At 45.5% G+C, this 22,499-nt stretch overlaps 1 protein-coding gene across 2 annotated transcripts in view; it reads right to left on the reverse strand.

Annotated features, from left to right (window-relative positions):
- The window catches only part of HERC2 (HECT and RLD domain containing E3 ubiquitin protein ligase 2), a 231,075-nt gene that overhangs the window by 4,754 nt on the left and 203,822 nt on the right, over window positions 1-22,499 (reverse strand). For both annotated transcript variants that reach the window (XM_051822208.3, XM_051822209.3), the window contains exons 79-90: window positions 20,867-21,081; window positions 18,643-18,820; window positions 17,972-18,133; window positions 15,734-15,825; window positions 14,724-14,863; window positions 10,468-10,655; window positions 9,738-9,935; window positions 6,328-6,411; window positions 2,182-2,323; window positions 1,812-2,006; window positions 893-1,005; window positions 214-404 (exon numbers count right to left, since the gene is read on the reverse strand). In XM_051822208.3, the coding sequence (XP_051678168.3) occupies window positions 214-404; window positions 893-1,005; window positions 1,812-2,006; window positions 2,182-2,323; window positions 6,328-6,411; window positions 9,738-9,935; window positions 10,468-10,655; window positions 14,724-14,863; window positions 15,734-15,825; window positions 17,972-18,133; window positions 18,643-18,820; window positions 20,867-21,081 (1,898 nt within the window). The remainder of the gene's footprint in view (window positions 1-213; window positions 405-892; window positions 1,006-1,811; window positions 2,007-2,181; window positions 2,324-6,327; window positions 6,412-9,737; window positions 9,936-10,467; window positions 10,656-14,723; window positions 14,864-15,733; window positions 15,826-17,971; window positions 18,134-18,642; window positions 18,821-20,866; window positions 21,082-22,499) is intronic.

Here is a 22,499-nt window from a genome sequence, read left to right on the forward strand (position 1 = left end):
TAGAGCCAGGAACTTCAGACTAGAATAATAAATTCTCTGATCCTGATCGTAAAATAGGCTTCGTGACTGTAGATCAGCAGTAGACTGGAGCCAAACCCATTAACAATTTATTGTCCATGACATTTCTGGAAAAATGCAGACATCCAAGCAAGCATTTTCTGCTACTTTTGCTATTTATTACATCAAAGCAACTGAGATGAGATGGTAACAAACCTATAGTTTATTGCCAGTCGGACGTACTCCGCACGGTTGTCCAGGGTGATGTGTGTGTACTTGGAGCTCAGCTGAATGTCCTGGCCACTGGCGCTTGGCACCGTGAAGGGCAGGCTCATGGCCTCAAACTCCTCAGAGGTGGCTTCGTTGTCACGGATGTACATGAGCCCAGGAATAAAGTCTTTATCAACCTTACAAGAAGAAAAAGAGTCACGAGTTCAATCAGGTCTGTTCCCCACATGTGAGGGCCTTGGTCTGATGGGCGTTTCTCGAGGCTGCAAACACACTGCATGTACTGAGACAGAAAAGAAAACAGCAACAAGAAAGTACTTCACTCAAGAAGCTAAAGAAGAAAATCATAATTCAGTGGAATTCTTAACATTAAATGTGGAGAAAGCAATTGAAACTGGTGGCTCTCTCCCTAAAGCTGTGGCAGGAAGGGCTGGGCGGCCATGGGGAGAGGCTTCCTCCCAGTGAGCCTGACAAGACTGTATAGGTTGCAAAGTGTCACAAAACAGTCTAGAGTCTAGGAGCAAACCAGCCTAGTTGGTAGTCAGTAGCCAGCAGCCTCAGCTGGGAACATGCATCAGGCCAAACCCCCGAGCCTGCATGGACCCCCAGAACAGACTGCGCCCCTCACAAGACCCTGAAGCCCCCCACGGTGCTGCAGCTGAGTTACCTCACTGAGGTCTGCGATGGTGAGGCTCATTCCAGCCAGCTGCTTCCACACAGGCTCGGCGAGGTTGAGGCTCAGAGGACTCCCTGTTCGGATGGCGATGCCCAGTAACACGCCTGCTCATTCAAACACAAGTGACACCTTGACATTGGGGACCAAATGGTCTCTATTTCACTCAAACATACCATGCACTATACCGAGGCCTCAGTGCCTCCTAAATCAATAATGCCCAAAATCATAAAACTCTCCTACTCTAAATTCATGATTTCTTTTTGTTTTTTTCCTTATAAAACAAGTTGCTAACTCTTCATATGCTTTCCACATATAGCTTTAAGTCATACAAGGCCAAGTCTTGTTCCTCTGACAGCAAAGAAAGAGTGGAGGCTTTTAGAAGCAGCCAGGGAGCAGCAGCCCCACTTTGGGCTCTGTAGGCAGTGGTGAGACACCACCACCAGGCGTGCTTTGCACAGACTCTTAACGGAACAGGGGAGAGAGACTGTCCAACTGCCCAGGACCCTGCTCCACCCTTGCCTCCAGGTCCAGATCTGTTCCGGGTTTCAGATGCATTTAAATTGTAGGAGTACAGTATTTCAGATCCTCCAAGAGCCAAAAACATTGTCCAGACCTCAGCACACAGCCACAGACTGTAGTTGTGCAGATCAGCCATATACAATTTTCCGCAGCTCACCACTGCCAAGCCTGGAATGCTAGGCACAGAAGTCCACAACAGCACCTTGTTCACTTCCACAATGTTGGTGAAGCACAATAAATGCTAGACATCATTTACACTGGTAAGAGTCTCAAAGCTAAAAGCAGGCGTCTAAAATATTGACCGTCACTCCCACGACAGAGATCCAACAATTAACTTTAGGTGGCACAAACCACACCAACGCAGTGTACACGAGCAACCAAGAAAGCCCACCCAGGAAGCGGAACATGCTGCTGTGCACAGGCGCCCTGGCAGCTGGGTTGAACAGGTAGCAGTCTCGGTTGGCTCCAGACTCGTCCCTCCCATTGGGTGTCACAATCAGCAGGGGGGTGAGTCCATTCTGCAGCTCTTCACAGATCTCGGCTATGGATTCGCTGTAGCCACCCCCACAGTCATCCACAGATTCGCCTGGAGGAAAATGAGAATCAGCAACTCAGAGCCCCCGCCACCAGCTGCATGCCAGGCACCCACACAGGCTTCACTGGCTCCCTGCACCCCACACCTGTGCTCTGTCTGCTCCCTGCAGGCTCACAGTCCACCCCTTCCTGAGTCTCAGGTGCTCCCTCGCACAACCCGTTCTCACCCACGAACTTGACTTTCCAGACGCGGTGAGGGAGGAGGAGGCTGTCGGGACTGAATGAGCTCATCTTAGCACACATCTGCCCAAAGACAGACTTGGTGCCATCAGGGCCTGCTAATCCACCTTTACTCCTTGAACGTTTGACCTGGAAAGGAGAAAGAAGCATGAGCAGCGGGCGCAGCAGAGGCACACAGCCCAGGTCCTGCCTGTCCAGAAAGCCAGCCCTCCAGCCTCTCCCCGTCTTATACCCTTCCTCCCCTGCATTGTTCCCTGGGGGTGAGAATCGCTCTTGCTGAGCCTGAAATGTGCCCCACACCCACAGGTACTGTGCCTTGTTCTGTGTCTAGCCAATGCGGCTACCTCCTTCCTGAAGAGCTGGCATGAGCAGCACTCACCCCTCATGGCCACTGGGACGCTCAGTGCAAAGCAAAAGCAACACCCAGTGAAGTCCTCATGGAAACAGAAAGGGCTCTGAGGATGCACCCTGAACCTCACTCCTAAGTCCTCACCACACTGTCAGCATTGATTCATTTCCCTCAGAGGCCCTCACCCCTGCCTTCCCTGGGAGTGCACATGAGAAGGCAGCACACATGGCCTCTGCTCAGAGAGAGAGATGCCCACCACTGACAGGGCACAGACCTCTGAACACTGAGGCCACTGCCCCCATCATCCTCACTCAGTAGGGTCATCGCTGACCTGCACAGCAGCCCCCAGGATGGGTGGGGTGTGAACAAACACACCTTCAGAAATGACATGAACTACCACCTCTCAGGGCAGGGGGCAGTCGGGCTGTCAGTAACTGCGACCTGGCAACACCGCACCTACTTAGGTTATCCTTGAGTTTTACAACCTCAACAGCTGCTGACACCAGGACCTTCAGGGAACAAGATTCCAGAACTCCCAAGGCAGCCTGGCTAGCACACTAGGAGATCCCTGGGAGCACTCAAGGATTCCCATCAAGTGGCTCTGAGGACCTAAGTCAGACACACTGCACCTGGGCCAGACCATGCCCTCCCCCGCACTCTCAACTGCATCCACCCCACATCCAGCCCTCAAAATCACTGAGTCTTCTCTACACATTCAGTCACTTTCCATGCCCACAGTTCTCACCCTAAGCTAAGTTTTGCGAGGATCAGATCAAGGACTCACAAGGCCCTGACATCAGTGCGGACTTGGCTCATCCTATAATTATACCCCAGGCTGTGCTTCAGAATCATCTGGAAAGCTCAGTCTGAGATGATGGCAAAGTGAAAGTTAAAGAAAAAATAGTCACAAGAATGCATGCTTTTTTCGACTACCCCAGAGAAACCCTCATCATCTTTAACTCACTTGAGTGTGTTTGATGTTGAGCAAATTAGCCTTATAACACAAATGACCACAATCAAGATTAAAAATACAAGAATGATACAAAAATAATAATTTCCTAAGGAAATTTTTCCATGTGCCACATACCTGGTTCAACATCCACAAATGTTACTTCCCTTCACCCCCATGGCAACTCATTAAGGGATCCATTGCTCTAGAGACAGAGCCACAGAAAGAAAATGGGACGTATTCACAGTGTCGCAGCCTTCACATGAGAGGGAAGACGCAGACCCAGCTCCCCGCTGACCCACTGTGCTGCCTCTACCCACACACAGCACCAAGAAGTACAGCCTCTTTGTCCTCACTTTCTGCACAGAATCACGGCTGTGTGAGCCTGGTTTTAACTAGGAAATATACTAGGGACAGAGCATATTTTCTTGCCCAGTAGGAGCAGAGACGATTTGAATCATCTAGTCTGAATCTGCTAAATTGTCAGGAGCATCGATTCTGTAAAAAATTTATAAGTAATTAAAATGTACACTGATCTTCGAATCATGTAATAAAATCAAATCAACTTTACAACAAACAAAAAGCATCCAGGAAGCTTACTCTGAGACGGACTCTGGAACACTTTCCACTCAGAGTCCCAGCCCACTTAGGCTGTGCTGAGCAGCACTGGAGCCATGGACTGCCAAGGCAGGGGTGCCCATGCAGCCTTGCTGGCTCAGTGTGTACGCTGGATTCTTGCTTCCCTAGTCTATTTCTGGTCAGAGAAGCACTTCTATTTCCACTCTTCTGGAGAACTTCCTAGTCTTCGGGACTGGGAGGCGGGACACAATGTTCTCAAATGCAGAGCACCTGCTCTAGTGCCAGAGCAGCCCCAGATACCAGTCTACTTAGAACACTGAGCTTTAGAAAGGCCTAATGGAATTCTGTCTACCATCTGCACAGTTCACTCTTCCCAACACGGATGGAATGTTTCTGTAACACAGGGTCGGCGATACAAAGACAAGTAAAAAAGAGATATCAAGCACACAATAACTTCATGAATATTTGAGAGAAAGAAGTAAATGTGAAGCTTCACTGACATCCAAAGTGCCCATGGAGCTTGTGCAAGGTTCTGAGCACTGTATGATCAGAACTGCTCACTCATTTGTGCAGTGACGTGCGAGCCATCAGCTGTCCTCACAAACTATAGTATGCAAGACCCAACAATGCAGAGCAAACCAAAATGATTACCTAAGGTGGAGAAACAAAAGGTTTTTTTATGAACATAATTGAACAACCCATTTATTTGTGGAACTGGCTGACCTATAGCCTAGCATTAACCACTGACGTCAGTTAAGAGAACAGTTCCATCAATGTGGTCACATGTGTTGTCCAACAAAGGACAAGAGTTTGATGTCTTAATTCAAAATGCCCCCAAGTACAACTCTGAAAAAATATTCCAGTCATGTAATCAACATCAGGGTAAAAATCATGTGTTAATACAAAGGTACAGGGACAAAGAATGAGTTCTTCGTGGTTCTCTGTTTCAGATCCAAGAGGCGAGGCCAATTTCACTTGCGTATTAAATGTCAAGTGCCGCATGCTATCACATCAATGGCCAGGGTTACTTTTTTTTCCTTTTTTAACTGTAAGTTTATATATACTTGGCAGCAATGTAAATTCAGAATAGTCTCTTTCATTTCTTTGCTTACTACAGTGAGACAGTTTTAGTAATTCCAGCCCATTAAACTGGCCAAGAAAACTCCCAGTTCTAGGGAGGGTATGAGGCTGGTAGGATTATGAATTACAACCCGGACACACTGAGGATTTGACCCATTCCACTCCTCAGACCGGCACCTAGGGGGCCAGCTGAAGACAGACTGGAAACAGACCTGCCTGCATCTAAGAAAAGTAGGCACAGCCTTCTAGTCGCCACCAGAGAAACCTGACAGAGTAACTAGATAGATCCTACAGGAGAACAGTAGTAGGCAGCCACTAAACACAAGCAGGCCCACAGAACCCATGGCACAAGAGGAGCTTATGATGCATTAGGTGGAAAAAAGAACAAGTTACAAGACACTGATCCTCTTAACATACACACAAATGGAACAGCAATAATTACCACTATGTGGTGGAGATATGGCTCATTTTATTTTTCCCTTTGTTTATCTGTATTTGGGTTATCTTTTTAAAAGATTTATTCTAATTAAATTAATTATTATTATTTAAAAAAGACAGAATAAGGAAGAGAGGGATGGAGGTATGTTGAGGGGAGACAGAACAAGACACACACACCCACACACACACACACAGAGAGAGAGAGATTGATTGATTGATTGATTTTCTATCTTCTGGTTTACTCTGCAACTGCCGGGTCTGGGCCAGGCAGAAGCTACGAGGTAGGAACTCCATCCAGGCCTCCAACACGAGTGGCATGGACCCAAGTACTTGGGCCATCTCCTGCTGCCTTCTCAGGTCCATAGGCAGAAAGCCAGATCAGAAGTGGAGCAGCCAGGACCCGAACTAGCACTCTGAAATGAGATGCTTCATAAGTGGCTCTTTAATAGCCTGTTGTGCCACACGCCAATCCCATGTATTTGGATTATCAGAAATAAATCTTTCTTACTTCTATAAAAAGGAAAACATTTATACTGCTACCTAGAAACCTTAGCATCTCAAAATATCACACAGAAGAGGCACCAAGGAGGATGGCAGCACCTGCTCTTTAAAGCAGAGGCCCAGGGAAAGTCAGCTAAGAGCATTCTCTTCTGCCCTTGGGCTGGAGGACACCTCTGGCACCCATGAAAGTGTCACTACCAAGACTATCAGACTCAGAGAACAACTTCCACGTGTTACCTGGATTCGGTTCAGTTCCACCACGGGGCCATGCTGACGATCTCGCACCATAGTTGCTTGCACCACTTTTCGGAAAGCTGCCTCCTAAAATGTGCCAAACAGACAAATTCAGAATCTGATCAAGAAAGCATCATCCACAGAGAAATCATGTCACAGTTTTGTTTAAAATCTGTTCCTGAAAATAAAAATAGAAAGTGGCTACCTTTCTTGAGTTGTGAGGTCACAGGGGAGGGCCTGACACTGGGCTGGATGGCAGGCCAAGTGGTGCCGACAACTATACAGAGGAAGGGTGTCCCCCAGGAAGCAGCCACAGCCTGATAGCACCTCTGCCCAGCTGGAAGCGTTCAGCACACTCTGGACACAGAGCAATGGCTGAGGTGTGGTGGGCATCTGCTCTGACTCAGATCTCAAAGGCCAAGGTTTTCCTGGCAAACCACAAGCTCACCAGTGATGGGGACAGATGTTAAACCACAACTGTGCCACAGAGCAGCAGCAGGACAGGGAGTCCTGCAAAGCAAGCCAGACCTGGGGTGGGGAATGGGGCATTCAGACCCAAACAAAAACACAAGGTTCTAGCTGTCAGCCTGTATTGAAAGCAAGCTGGAACACCAAGGACAAAGACAGATGATACAGGGCAAAGGGCATGGACTGAGCATGCATACAAAGGTGAAGCCCTCACCCAGGAGCAAAGCAGGCTGTCAATGCCCACGTGGACAGGGCACAGGGAGCAGCAACAGGAGGGAAGGGGATTCAAAAGACACTCAAAGAAGACAGGGTCATCAGGGGTCCCAACTCTCTTTGCCAAGTGGACAATGATGTCCTCAGCAGGCTTGTGAGAGCACGTGGGGGCCCTCTGCAGAGGGTGAGTCCCTCTCCCAGGTCACAGCCAGAGAACATCAACCTCTCTAGGCAGAAGGCAAGGGCCATCAGCCGCCCAAAGGACGTGGCCTGAGGCAGAAGGAGATGAAGAGAGGGTCAGGAAGGCCTGCATCATCCCTGCATGGCCCCATCTCCACCTGCCCTCCTGAGTGCCCTGGCCAGACCGAAGGACAGCTGCTCCTCCACAGGATGGTCCCCTCCTCTGGATCACTGCCCACCAAGTTCTCCTATCCCTTCTCACTGCTCTGACTCGGAGGCAGTTTCACCTCCTCCCTCTCCCCTGTCACCCAACACCCAATCCCACAACCTCCTCAGCAGAGGCCAATCCTTTCCCACGCCCAGGACAAGAACCAAGGTCACGGCATATTCCCTGCTGCTGAGTGCCTTTCAACCATCCTCAGCACTCCCCTTTCCACTGCAGCCACTGCCACATGCTCCAGCCTTAGCCAGAGGCCCCCTCCGGGGCTCTCCACTCACGCACCCCTCTACTCAGCCCTCTACTCTACAGCTCACTCACGTGGGCCCATTGGGTGTGCCCTGGCTCCCACTTCTGTCTCCTTAGGAGGAAAAACCCTTTTGCCCCTCACTGTCTGCAGTCACCTCAGTTTTGAGGGATAAGAAAGGAAGGTAAAAGTAGTCATTTGCTATTTTTTATGATTGAAAAATCACTGAAGTTGTTTGATATCAATTTTACCTGCCCACAATTTCTTCCTGCTCTCCTCATCAGAGATGATCTTACCTATAAACACAACCCTTATCACTTAGCACTTCAGCTACATATGAAAGTAAAATCCATGCACTTGAACTGTTCAGAAATTGTTCTAGAGAAGTGGAAACAAAGCCAATCCTTAAAAAAGTAACCTGCTTATACTGGACTCTTAATTACCTCATTAAGAATGGCTCATGCGGTTGAGGAACACTTCTCTGAGTTTTTTTATTCCATTCTTTTTTTCTTCCTTTCTGTTTCTTTTTCTTTCTTGGACCAAACAGGAGAGGGAGGAGGAAGATAGGGGGTAATGGGTGGGATGGTGGGTAGAGTGGGAAGAATTACTATGTTCCTAAAGTTGTATTTATGAGATATATTAAAAAATAGGTCATGACCTTTGATGGCAAAATATGTCATAGAATCATACTCTTCAGGATTACAGGGCCTCTCAACCCGACTTCTATGCTACTTTCCCTATGTAGGTTCTCCTACCACATGAAAAGGAATCCTTTCTGGATCATCTTGTCAAGCTGCTTGCTAGAAATCTGACCACTTCCAGTAGTGGGAACTCCCAGCAGGCATTCCATTTTGAGAAAGGTCTAATTACTAAACTAGATATACTCATTCTCAATTCCATTCACCACCTATTAAGTCACCACTGGACAAAGAATTGATACCTTAGAATTCCTGGCATAGAACTTCTATCTAAACTATCTAACTCCTGACACCCTCTGCTGGACATCCTTGGAAGAAGAAATACCTAGTTTTCTGTCGTGTGTGTGTGTGTGTGTGTGTGTGCGCGCGCGCGCGCGTGTGTTGGGGGGAGGGACAGGATTCTGCCATGTCTAGAGGCCAGGTAATCAAAGAAACATCCCATGAACAAAGGATCAGTTTTGGGAATGTCTCCCTAATCTTTCTGGGGAGGTGGGAGGCAGATTATGGGGGGGGGGGGGGGGAGCAGCACCATACCATTAATTTTTAATATAATTTCTAAAGGTGATGAGATTTTTACCTGTTATTTTCATTGATATATCTAAGTACCCTGAATAGAACAAGACACAGTGGACACTCAACAATCACTGAGTGAGCTGCAGTCTATGTTGTTTACTCCCAGTATTAAGAATTTTTATTTGGGCTGGTGCCGCGGCTCACTAGGCTAATCCTCCGCCTTGCGGCGCCAGCACACCGGGTTCTAGTCCCAGTCAGGGCGCCAGATTCTGTCCCGGTTGCCCCTCTTCCAGGCCAGCTCTTTGCTGTGGCCAGGGAGTGCAGCGAAGGATGGCCCAAGTACCTGGGCCCTGCACCCCATGGGAGACCAGGATAAGTACCTGGCTCCTGCCTTCGGATCAGCACGGTGCGCCGGCCGTGGCGGCCATTGGAGGGTGAACCAACGGCAAAGGAAGACTTTTCTTTCTGTCTCTCTCTCACTGTCCACTCTGCCTGTCCAAAAAAAAAAAAATTTTTATTTGGGGCTGGTGTGGTGGCATGAGTAAAGCCACAGGGGTGCCGATTTGTGTCCTGGCTGCTCCACTTCCAATCCAACTCCCTGCTAATGGTCTGGGAAAAGCAATGGAAGATGGCCCAAGTGTTTGGGCCCCTATCACCCACATGGGAGACCCAGATGAAGCTCCTGGCTTCAGCTTGCCCATCCCTGGCTGTTGTGGCCATCTGTGCAGTAAAACAGTGGATGGAAGATCTCTCTCACTTAATCTTTCCCCCTCTGTCTGTAACTCTTTCAAACAAATAAATAAACCTTTAAAAAATATAATTTTTATTGGATCAAAGGTACTAGTTTCGCCTACAGCACAGATTGTTACTAGAGTACCTTTCCCTGAGATATCAGAATTCCTCGTAGCGTGTCAAAGCCAACAGAAGGCCCGAGTCCAGTTTCATCAAGAGAGCCCTCCAGGTCAAACATGGGGATGCATGGGCAGAAGAGCTCTGAGATGTGGTGCAGCAGCAGCAGTCGGTTCCTCAATGCAATTATAGGGATTTCTTGCAGGTGATTGTACTCCATGGGGACCTGAAACGTTGAAACTACATTAGGTCTACTTAGCTGTCAAATGCACAGAGAAGCCACAGTTTATAAATGGATTCTGAACATTTTTTTTTTTTTTCAAAAACAGAGAAACATGATTTCTGAATCTGGTTTGTAAAGCCATACCATGTTACTTTGAGAATAATATCCTAGCAAGTTGGACTCAGTCAAGTAAAGTGAATCAAAGAGAATGCAAAAAAAATTAGTCTGAAGAAATTATTTACTAAGAAACTTATCAGGCACATACTGTCAGAATAGGCTTATGTTGTTATAAGGTGGAGAAGAAAAGAAGGCAGCACACTGAAAAACAACAAATTTCGGTAACCAGGAATATTAAGATTCCTAAAAGCACTGTTTTATAACAAGAATCTGAATCATTTTTCAGTGAGATAGCTCTGTAAATACGTAAGGAAATCAAGAAGTATGTGCATAGATATATATGCAGATTCAATACACAGGAAATGCTTTGGTCACAACTTGCTCATCCCCTCACCCACCCAGCCCAGCCAGCACTGACCTGTGCAGGGAGCTTGCCAGCACTGGCGGGCTTGCTGGTGGACCAGGCGAGTGTATGTGCTGAGCCGCAGGCCACACGATTGACCTTCTTACCCTGAAGGGCAGCTACCAACCGTGGCCTCTGGATGGCGTTCGTTGTTCCATCTCCTAGCTGGCCCTCATCATTATCACCCCATGTATAAACTTCACCTAAATGAAGTAAATTCAGAATAAGAACTTGTGTACAAGACCAATGAATGTACAACAGCCACTGTCTTCTCATCAAACAACGTCCACCTCCACCACCCTCCAGCTGGGGGCTGACGATCACCTCCTGACTATCAACTGCACGTGTGGTCTGGATGTGAATTCACGCTACCACGCACCCTCGAGGCAGCGCACCCTCCACAGTCCCTGCTGGCTGCATGCCTTTTCTAGTGAGAGATACAAAACTCCAGGATCAGCAATTCAACAGTGTCATTCACAGGACTACACTCCTAACTGCAGCATTCTCAATCTGAACAAATAATATTAAAATGGACGGTAATGTCCCAGGTAGCCCAAACGGCTCTTGTATGTTAAACAGGAAAATGAACTCAGTTTTTGAATCATATAAAATCTGTATTTTTAACAACTTGCATTTATTCAAATCCTAAGCTTAACACTCCTCGTTTGTGATAATCACTATACATTTCAGTATATCACAAAGAAACCCATTATAAAATACCACCATAAAAATATTCTAAGAGGAAGATCACTCTGGTCACAAGGATGGAAATGAATTCCATGTTTTCTGGAGACCCCAGCAGTCTTGTCAAATCCAGGAAGATGTCTCAGGGTGCCGGGCAGACAGCAGGGACCCTTTGTAAAGGGAGATGCCTGCATGATGGAGGGCAGCGTGCTCGCACCTGCTTTCTCCTGCTCCTGGCAGCGCAGCCCGACAGGCCAGCATGGGTGTCAGCGCACGGGGAAGGTGAGGAGGATGCTGTGCAACAGCACGGCCAACGTGGGGAGTCAGCCCAGTGGGGGCCAATCTAGTGTGTCCACGTGTTGGGCAGCCCAGTATGAAGGCATGGCCCATGCAGGGGAGAGGGCAGACCATGATGGGACACTGGTTACACACAGAAGAGGCAGCCAACTTATTTGAGAAAAGGGGATCCAGCTTTATCACCAAGAAAACAAGTCATACGTAGGGCAAGAGAAAACTAGAAAGAATCTTCAGGACTGAAGTAAAACTGGAGGTACTGTTGTGAACTAACAGTTCCTTACATATAGGTACAGTTGGAGAAGAAAGATAAAACACAAATTTGTATAGAGTTTACATACATCTTCCCTGACTCCGTCTGCTGAGTAGTTCTGGGGAGCAGCTAAACCCCTATAGCAATGAGCACACCTGCCACGTGGGTCTTGTCTTTAATACTACTTTCCTTTAAAGACACCTGAGCTCCTTGGGAAAATGGCCAAGGCAGAGCACCAGATAAGGCTGGATTGCCTTGTGTGGGAACAAGAAAGTACTCAAGAATGACAGGGACACATCAGAAGGACCTAAAGCCACCAAAAGGGGCACATTTAGGCATCAAAGTAACTAGTAAAAGTTATTGGTTATAAATAACCAATTAGATAAATTAGGAAACTGTGAGTCCCACAGAAATATTACAAGAGAATAAAACACTGGATGAGAGAAGAAACACTTAAATAGATTCAGAATGCCCTTCCCATTTACTTATTTGTTACAAAGAATGTTCACATTGGAAAAGCTTGGCACCAACTTATTCAAATGATTAATGACATCATCAGCTATGGGATAAAGAAAAACTGCAGGTAACCTTAAAGGATGACGTTTAGCTTAAGAAAAGCCAAGATATGTAACCTAAATCTACTGAGGAAGCATAAGAAAAATACCTGAGAGACATCCTACAGAGTAACTGGCCTTCCAAAGCATCAAGCTTGACAAGGCCCTGGATGACCAAGGAAGTACTGCAGAACACCGGTGCTGAGAGCGTGAGAGCAACCTGTAATCCACATGGTGCTCGTGACTGTGAGCGAGCACCAGGAAAGGAAAGGACAGGTGTAAAGTCCCTGGCTGTACAGCAGTGTCGTGATCACACAGCCAGCCTCGTTTTGTTTTATAGGAAATACATACTCAAATGTAGAGGAAGAGGCACGGGGACAGCATCCAACTCTCACATTGATAAGGACTGAAGAAGCTCTTTGTACTGTGTTTCTAACTCTTCTCACTTGTGATTTGGTTCAAAATTTTAAAAAAATTAAAATTAAGTAAAACATGTACTGCAAGTTCCTGATCAAGAACCACGTCATTCTACCACAGGCCATAAAAGTTGCTTATTCATATGTATGAAATGTTTCCATCAATGAAATTATGAAAGGTTAGAGTTTTACAGCCATTAATAGATTTATATAGTTAAGCAGATTTAAATTATCCTTATATCCTTTGAAAGAGAGCAAAATTTGAGAGAGTGGCTGTTTTAATGCAAGATGGTACACTAGCTTTTGACTGCTGCCATTTCAAATCACAACTTTACTGCCTTAAATAACACATATGTACTGGGGCCAGTACCGTGACGCAGTAGGTTAATCCTCCACCTGCAGCGCTGGCAACCCATATGGGCGCCAGTTCTAGTCCCGGCTGCTCCTCTTCTGATCCAGCTCTCTGCTGTGGCCTAGGAAAGCAGTAAAAGATGGCCCAAGTGCTTGGACCCCTGCACCCGCATGGGAGACCATGAGGAAGCACCTAGCTCCTGGCTTTGGGTCGGCGCAGCTCCGGTCATTGCGGCCATTTGGGGAGTGAACCAATGGAAGGAAGACCTTTCTCTCTGTCTCTCCCTCTGTCTGTAACTCTACCTCTCAAATAAATAAAATCTTTTAAAAAAATAAATACACATGTATTCTCTTAGCTCTGTAGGTGAGAAGGGTAAAATGATTCTCATTGATTGTAGGCTCTAAAGAAAAGTTTCCTTCCTCTTCAGCCTGTGAGCAGAGTCCAGTTCCTTGCAGGCTGAGGTCCAGTTTCCTTGCTGACTATCAGCTGACAGTTGTTCCAGCTTCCAGAGGCCAGCATGTTCTCTGCACCCTTTCTCTGTCTTGAAAGCCAGCAGCAGTCTCTTTGCAATCTCTCCTGCTGCCTCTTTGGGCCTATCTCTTGATTCTTCTGCTTCCTTTTCTGATCTGCAGGATCTGTGTAATTATACCCACTAATCCAGAATAATTTCTGTTTCAAAATGTAGGCTAGTTAGTAGCCTTAATTCCATGTAAAGTCTCTGACCATTGTGCTAGGGTTCCCAGGCCATTGTGATTTACCAGGAGGATTAAAAAAACTCAGCAGTCATACTTAGAGCTACTGATGACAGTGAAAGGTCACAGAGCAAAATCAGCCAAGAGACTGGTCTCTCTCAGAGACCAGGTGCAAGCTTCCAGAGTCCCTTCCCAAAGAAGTCACACAGGACACACTCAGTTCCCCCTGCACCGTGGTGTGATGACACATGTGACATGCTTTCTACCAGGGAAGCTGCTCAGAGACTCAACATCCATGGTTTTTGTTGGGGCAGATCACAAAATCATCAAGTTCCAGATCCCAGAGGAAGGCAGGTTTCATCACAGACCACACTGTTGGACAAACAGCTCATGCACAGTGAGCCACATGGGAAGAATGGAAGAGACTCCTTGAAATCCAGGTTTCCAGGGCAACATCTTGGGCATGCTCTGAGCCTGTCTCTGCATGGCCATGTGCTATCATAACACATTCATAGGCAAAATAGCAGGGTTTAAAGATCTTGGGGCCGGCCAGTGCCGCAGCTCAATAGGCTAATCCTCCGCCTGCGGCGCCGGCACACCGGGTTCTAGTCCCGGTCGGTATGCCAGATTCTGTCCCGGTTGCCCCTCTTCCAGGCCAGCTCTCTGCTGTGGCCCAGGAGTGCAGTGGAGGATGGCCCAGATCCTTGGGCCCTGCACCTGCATGGGAGACCAGGAGAGGCAGCTGGCTCCTGGCTTCAGATCGGCGCAGTGCGCCGGCCACAGCAGCCATTGGAGGGTGAACCAATGGTAAAGGAAGACCTTTCTCTCTCTCTCTCTCACTGTCCATTCTGCCTGTCCAAAAAAAAAAAAAAAAAGATGATGGGGCCAAAACCCTATCACAGACAGACTCTAAAGACACAGTGAAGTCACTGGTGCCCCTCCCCTCTTTTACTTACATGTGTTATCCCTGAGCAACCCTCCTAGAATTACAGGCCTTGTTTCCACAACATAGGCTCTGCCACCTACCATCCTCAGTGCAGCACACACAATGCAGGGAGCCAGTAGCAATGGCAATGACTTTCTTCCCTTGCAGCCCTTGGACCTGCCGAGGTCTTCGAACATGGTCATCGGATCCATGGCCCAGCCTATGATAATCACCTTTGCCCCTGCACACAAAAGAAGCCAAGGGCTCAGCAGAGAAAGGTCATCTCATTACTCTTCTCCCCATCCTCCCCTGAAGTTCTGTACTTCAGGATGCAAATCACAACCTGCTATAGAGGTTATGTTCTGGGGCTGGTGTTGTGGTATAACAGGTTAAGCTGCCACCTACAATACCAGCATCCCATACAGGCAGCAGTTCACATCCCAGTTGCACTACTTCCAATCAGTTCCCTGCTAATGCACCTGGGAAAGCAGTGGAAGATGACTCAAGTGCTTGGGCCCCTGCACCCATACGGGAGACCTGGATGGAATTCCAGGCTCCTGGCTTTGGCAGGGTCCAGGCCCCAGCCACTAAGCCCACTGGAGAGTAAACCAGTGCACAGAAAATTTCTCTGTCTCTGTCACTCTGCCTTTCAAATAAATAAATCAACCTTTAAAAGGAAAAGAGAAAAAGTCACATACTCATCTACAAAAGGACGGTTAATACAACTGCAGTTAAAAATCTGGTTGTGGGGGGCTGGCATTGTGGCACAGCCGGTAAAGCTGCTACCTACGATGTGGATATCCCATATGGGCACTCGTTCATGTTCTGGCTGCTCCACTTCCAATCCAACTCACTGCTAATGGTATGGAAAAAGCAGCAGAAGATGGCCCAGGTGTTTGGGCCCCTGTCACCCATGTAGGAGACTCAGATGAAATTGCTGGCTCCTGGCTTCAGCCTGAATCAATGCTGGCTATTGTGGCCATTTGGGGAGTGAACTAGCAGATGGAAGATTTCTCTCTCTCCCTCTCTCTAACTCTGCCTTTCAAATAAATAAATATTTTTTTTTTTTTTAAATCTGGTTTCAGGAGTAAACAAACAGAATCTTACATACCAAGTATATACGGCTCCAGACTTGGTAAGGGCAACCGAAAACTGGGATCCACATTCCACTTTAACCACTCCAAGTCCTGTGAGAGAATCAATCTAGAAGGAGAAAAGGTTCAGTTACACTACATCAGGGTCATGCCAACTGCTACAACAATGAGACTTTACCAAACCAGGGAAGAATTCTGAAAATGCATACTCATATTTAGTACAATTTCAAATCATATTCTACTTAACTAAGGCACTGCCTGACACATGTGCCGATATGCTATGCATGTCACCAGAAATGGGACATTTCACAGATGTGGTCTACAGTTTTTCCGAGTTCCAACTGCACATTCTCTGGGACGGCACCACTCTCTAGCAATCCCCACACTTCTTCTCACTGGCCCCCAGTCCTCTCTCAGACCCTGAGGCTTGGAGGGAAGGAACAGCAGGCAGCAGGACAGGGATGGCCAGGGACACCCAAGTCATATGCAACTGCCCCACTGGTCTAACTGAGATGCCCTTGGTCACACAGCCCTACGACCTGCCTCCACCCGTGAACGCCCAGGGTCAGACTTCCCACATCCTGCACAGGGGCCTTGCTGGGCCTCACCTGATCATCACTTTTCCTTACCAGCAAGCTCTGCTCCTTACTACCTCTGTGAGTGTTGTCTTAATCGTGATTTTGGTTAACTGAACTTAATCCTTCCTCTTAGATGCTCTTTCCTCCTCCCATCCCTGTCACAACAGCATTAGTAGTGGCCTACTCCAGTCCCTCCCAAGGGCCCTAGTTTCCCAGCACAGCTGGCCAAGGAAGGCGACTGCAAAGGGCTGACTTGGCCTGGCTGGGGCTGTAGGGGACAAGGAGACACAGTGAGGTCTCTGGATGATGGTTTCCCCACCAGGCTTTAGCTCTTGGCAGCACTGCCAAACCACAGTAAATGTGCTACATCTGCACGGCCCAAGATGGAATCCCCCAGCCACATAGCTAATGAACACGTGAAGTGGGACCAATGTGATTGAGGGAGTCAATTTTAATTTTACTTAATCTTTTTATTTAAGTGCATAATCTTTTAATGTCTTCAAAAACTTGTTGGATCTACCTTTGTACATTTGCTATGAAAGTAAGGAAGAAAAGTCCATCTAGATTATTTCATTAGTTGATATTCCTAATGGAGATATTCCTATGTTTGCCTTAGAATAGAATCCACATTTGTAGTAATATTATAATGATAAAAAAATTCTACATATATTAAAGGTTATTCCATTTACGTTCATTAGCTTATTTTACACAACCATGTAATAAGATTATAAAGGCAATATTTGAGTGGCAAGATATTTAGTTTGATTAATATTTGGCTTTCTAAGTTCTCAAATAATTGATTAAAAGAATAACTATTCATCAATTCGTTATTCAAAAGGAACCAAAGTATCTTGAAAAAAACTTTGGTTCCATCTTGAAAATTTTACTTAATCTTAACTAATTCAAAATTAAACTTAAAATAGTTGCTTGTGGCCAACAGTTACTGTAGTGGGCAGTACAGCTCCAGGAAAAAAAGCTACACGGTTGGGCCCAGACTCTTCCCCTATCTGAGGGGCCACTGGTCAGAGTCAGCTTCACAGGCACCTGCAGTCCCAGAGGTCAGAAAAGGAGCATTCTGAGCAGAGACAAGCTAGAGTTTCCTATCACAGCAACTGCACTCCCAAGCCCACTGCACAGACTTTGCTACCTAGCACTCCAGAATTCACACGCTGCAGGCCACTGATCAATAAGTATGTGAACTATTCTAGCAACCACCTGTTTACAAGGGTAAAAATAGCATCTGACCAAGCTAAGAAACAGCCCTGAGTTATACTCAGCTGGGCTGGCGTGGCCTGTGGACTCAGGTGCTGTCTAGCTTTCTGTCTGGCTCCCTACAGGATGCCCATCTGAGGCAGCCTCTAGCTAACTCAGACATAATCCTCTGAGCAAGCTCTAGGACACCCCGCCAACACACCACTATAAACTGCAGAGTAGGAGCAATATGCTTTCCTACTCTTCAAATAGGTCTCTACACTATGGAAAACCTTGGGCTCTGGGGGCTCCACTGGATTACACCCATTCCCCAAAAGGGCACAAACAGCACTTAAATATCTTAATGTCTTTGGGCTTTTTTATCCAATTATCCAACACATTTTCTCAAAGAAAGTAGAGGAGAGGTTGAAGCACACCTGAGAAGCACACGGAGGGGCAGTAAGGAGGTACAGCAACAGGAAATACCTTCATGGGCACTTTGCAGCCGTCACTGCCCCCTCTGCCAAGCTTGCCATAATCGCCGTCCCCCCAGGACCACACGGTGTCATCATCGGTGAGGCAGAGGGTCTGGGCGTCGCCACTGCCACAGGCAATGTCTACCACACGGTGGCCCTGCAACGCTTCCACCTTCAGAGAAAAGGGATCAACACAAAAAGGTGTACCACTTCTTAACACAGGTGCCCATTTTAAGCCTTTACAAACAATAGGTAATTTTAATAATCTTGTAAGACAAAACAGAAAACCTTTCCTCTGCTTTAACTGTAGGGGGCAGATAGCAGTGTCCTGATGAGCCAATCCTGCACTACTGTGGAAACTCTTCATTCACTCCTTTGTATTACCTAATAGAGTGAACCTTCTAGAAGACAAACTTTTTAGGTAGATGCCAAATACTATTGAGCATTACAAAGAAAAGCATATTTCAAACTATCATGTTTAAATGGCTCCAGGAAGGAATACATACCAAGATCATTTTTAGTTTCAACAAAAAGAAAACCCACTGGTAATCAAGGAACTTATAATCATCAACTCTAAAAAACTAAAAAGAATCTAGAATGGGAGATACTTTTGACTTTTTAAAATTAATTTGCAGAGCAAACCACCCATCCATCCTGCTTCAGCATGTGCTGCCTTCTCACCAGCTTGGGCTTTAGTTGGTCCTCACTGTCGCTGTGCCCCAGGCGGCCATACCGGCCTTTGCCCCACGTGTACAGGTCCCCAGCTGCCGTGACACAAGCACTGTGGGCTCCACCAGCAGCAACATCAACCACTTCGATTCCTCTCAGAGACTCAATGACACGAGGACGGTCACAAGGACTGCAAAAAAAAAAAAAAAAGAAAGAAACAATGACAACTCTATTTTTATTCTAAAATATTTTTAAACTAATTGAATACTATTAATTTTTTTTTGCTGCTCATTTATTCAATGTACATCTCCCCAATCAAGAAATTGTTAAACTGCTCCACCGGCCTAGGGTTCTTTAAGTTACTTAAATCTGCGGATTTATAGCTTTCATCAGATGAGGAAGTTTTCCAGCTTTCATTTCTTCAAAACTCTTATCTTCATCTTCCCCTTCTCTGATGATTCCAATTATGCACATATTAGGCCACTTCAGGTTGTCCCATAACCCAATGGTGTTCTGTTCATTTGTATATTTTTTTTTCTGTGTTTCATTCTGTATAGTATGTCTTCCAATTTACTGATGTTTTCTTCTAATATCTAATCTGCTATGAATTCCAACCAATGTATTTTTTCATCTCTAACACTGTGAACTTTGATGTGGAAATTTAAGTCTATTTCAGGTTCTATCTAACATGTTCCACGTTTTCTTCTAGTTTCTTGAAAATGTAATATGATCAGCTTTTAATAAAATTCTTACCTAGGCAGGCACCGCGGCTCACTAGGCTAATCCTCCGCCTTGCGGCGCCGGCACACCCGGTTCTAGTCCCGATCGGGGCGTCGGATTCTGTCCTGGTTGCCCCTCTTCCAGGCCAGCTCTCTGCTGTGGCCAGGGAGTGCAGTGGAGGATGGCCCAAGTCCTTGGGCCCTGCACCCCATGGGAGACCAGGAGAAGCACCTGGCTCCTGTCTTCGGATCAGCGCAGTGCGCCGGCCGCAACACGCTGGCTGCGGTGGCCATTGGAGGGTGAACCAATGGCAAAGGAAGACCTTTCTCTCTGTCTCTCTCTCACTGTCCACTCTGCCTGTCAAAAAACAAAATTTTTATCTAGTAATTCTAATATTTGTATTATTTCTGTGTCAATTTCAACTGATTTCTTTCCTCATACAGGTTGTATTTTTCTGCTCTTTCGTTGTCTGATAATTTTTGACTGGATGGATGCAGGACATTTTGCTATCTATCTTGTTGGATGCTTGTATGTTTAGATTCATAAAAATATTCTCTGTGAATATGTCAAATTACTTATACACAGGCTAGTCCAGTCAGATCTTATTTTAAGCTTTGCTGGCGGGATCACAGCAACAACTAACTATGGCTATTTTTTCTCCATTATTCTTAGTACTCTAACCAATGATGAGGTTTTGAGGGAGCAGGTTCTATCCCTTGCCCTAGGAACAATTCCTTCTAATACTTTTGAGTAATTTGTTCTTTGGCCTCACAAGCATGACTGTCATAGTAATCTCTGCAGGCCTCTGGAGTTCTCTCTGTGTGCATCTCTCTCTTCTCTGGTACTCTGCATACTCTAGACATCTTAGCTTCCCCTGGACTTCTAGTTCTATCACCTGTACACTAAGAGAGACTGTCAGGATCTGTGTGGGTTTCTTCTCTCTAAGCCACAGCCTGAAAACTTTCTACAGGCAGAAATTTTTAAAACTCACCTTGCTTGTATCCTGTTTCTCAGAGAATACTCTACTTTGCTACCTAACATCTGATGTCTCTATGACTGTTGTTTCATTTTGTCTGGTGTTTTTAGTTATTTCTAGGATAAGGAATGCCCCTGTTATTCCAATTTGGATAGCAATCCCCATTAGTGGATTGGGTCCCTTTATTGAAAAACTGGTGTTATTTGTGTGTCCTTTCATCTTCATTCCTGCTATGTCCTCTGTATTTCCAGTTTTAGTATTGTGTGTGCTACAGAAAATGCCAAATAAAATTTAGTGAGTGACTTTGGGAAGAAGAACAAAAGGAAGTTTAGTATTTATAAATCAAAAACTCAGTATTGCCTTTTCCCTCCTAATTCATCACAACTTAGCACCTAAACCTACTTTGGCTAAATAAGAACTTAACATTATTTAATTTGGCCGACTTTTGTAAACATTATTCTGAAAAACAAAGTGCCAATACTCTTTAGCAAAAACAAAAAGCAAAAACAAAACATTGAACACGATGTTTTCACATAATACCTTCTGTTTCCATGCCCTAACTTCCCATCTTCTGCTTCACCCCAAGAGTACACTTCTCCTTCTGAAGAGAGGGCAAGGCAGTGTTTTCCTCCTGAGTTCACAGCTACTTTCTTAATAAACACGTGCTGAATGGATTCAAGTAACGTTGGAGTAGACACCGACTCTGTCCCTCCAATTCCTAGTCGGCCACCTGCACCATAACCAGTGGCATACAGCTAAGACAAGAAAAACACCAACATCAGGTTTAATGATTATCCCTATAGTTAGTAGTTAGTAAACTTAATCAGCATGCTAGACATTTTTGTCACACAGAAATGATACTTCATTTCAAATAATATTAAAAATCAAAGGAATGTTACTGTATGTCATTATACATACTCTATCAAAGCTCTACAAATGAAAGAAATTCACAAATATATTTTGAAAATAAGATCTCCCTAGAAGTTTTTCCGCTTTTGTCCAGAATAACAACTGCAATTAATACCAAGGAGAGAACTTCCCCTGAGAATTCATAATCACCAATGTTGACTCTCAAGTTGGTTTTCAGACTGAATTTAGATCACCTATGGACTGAAATTCACAGGGATAGAATTTAATTTATAATGGCTTAGCTGATATCTCAAGTTTATAAATTCTCTTTGGGTGAGTGATTTCAAACTAATTCTCAAAGAATTTCTACACAAAATTTTCCAAGGAAAATGGCCAGCTCACAGTTTTAAAAGTTCACATAATACAAAAAGAAAGAGGGTACCTGGAGTGAGAGTCAGCAGAATAGTCTAATATGATTAAACAAATAAAGTTTTGCATATTCTCAAAGAATAAGAGGGTACAAAAGAACTAAAAGCAGAACTTTCAGAGATTAGAGAAATAACTGAAATTTAAAACTCGGACATATTAAGTGGCAGATTACACAGATGAAGAGATACTAGAAAACTGGAAGATCCATCTAAAGAAATTATCTAGCATATGGCAGAGAAAGACAAATGGAAGAGGAAATAGGAAAGAAAGGTTAAATTATGTCAAGGAAGACTTTCTCATTCAACATCAACCAGATTTTCAGGTAGAGATCATACAGAGAATTCAGAAGAAGTAAGATATGAAAGAAAAAAAATAGTGTCTAGGGATTTAACAGAATTGTTGAAAGACCAATTCTCAGAGCCAGGAACATAATCTCACCGCCCCAACTCTAATCCCATCAATCTCTCACCTCCTGGCAAAAAAAAAAAAAAAACTAAAAAGCAAAAATGAATAAAAATGGGTGGCAGAAAAATAAAGAGAAATTGATATTTAAGTATATAATTAAACCATTGATTCCTAAAACAGATCTTGAAAGCAGTCACAGATGAAAGATGAACTTCCCACTTCCAGTTCATGTAAAAACCATGTAATCCCCTCTCCTTGAAGGTGGGTTTCTTGCTTCTAATGAGCAGAATATGGCAAGTGACCATCACTTCTAGGATTCAGTTACACAAGGCCATGACTTCCATCCTGCTATCACTCTTTCTCTTGCTGGTACTCTCTCCCTTGCTTGCACTGATACACCAGCGGCCATGCCATGAGAACATGGCAAAGAACTGAGTGAGGGAAGCCTTCACTAACAGTTCCTGAAGGACTTGGGCCTCAGCCTGACAAG

This window comes from Oryctolagus cuniculus, chromosome 12 (assembly GCF_051225735.1).
Source record: "Oryctolagus cuniculus isolate XC-2025 breed Fujian yellow rabbit chromosome 12, ASM5122573v1, whole genome shotgun sequence".
In the NCBI taxonomy this organism is placed as follows: domain Eukaryota; kingdom Metazoa; phylum Chordata; class Mammalia; order Lagomorpha; family Leporidae; genus Oryctolagus; species Oryctolagus cuniculus.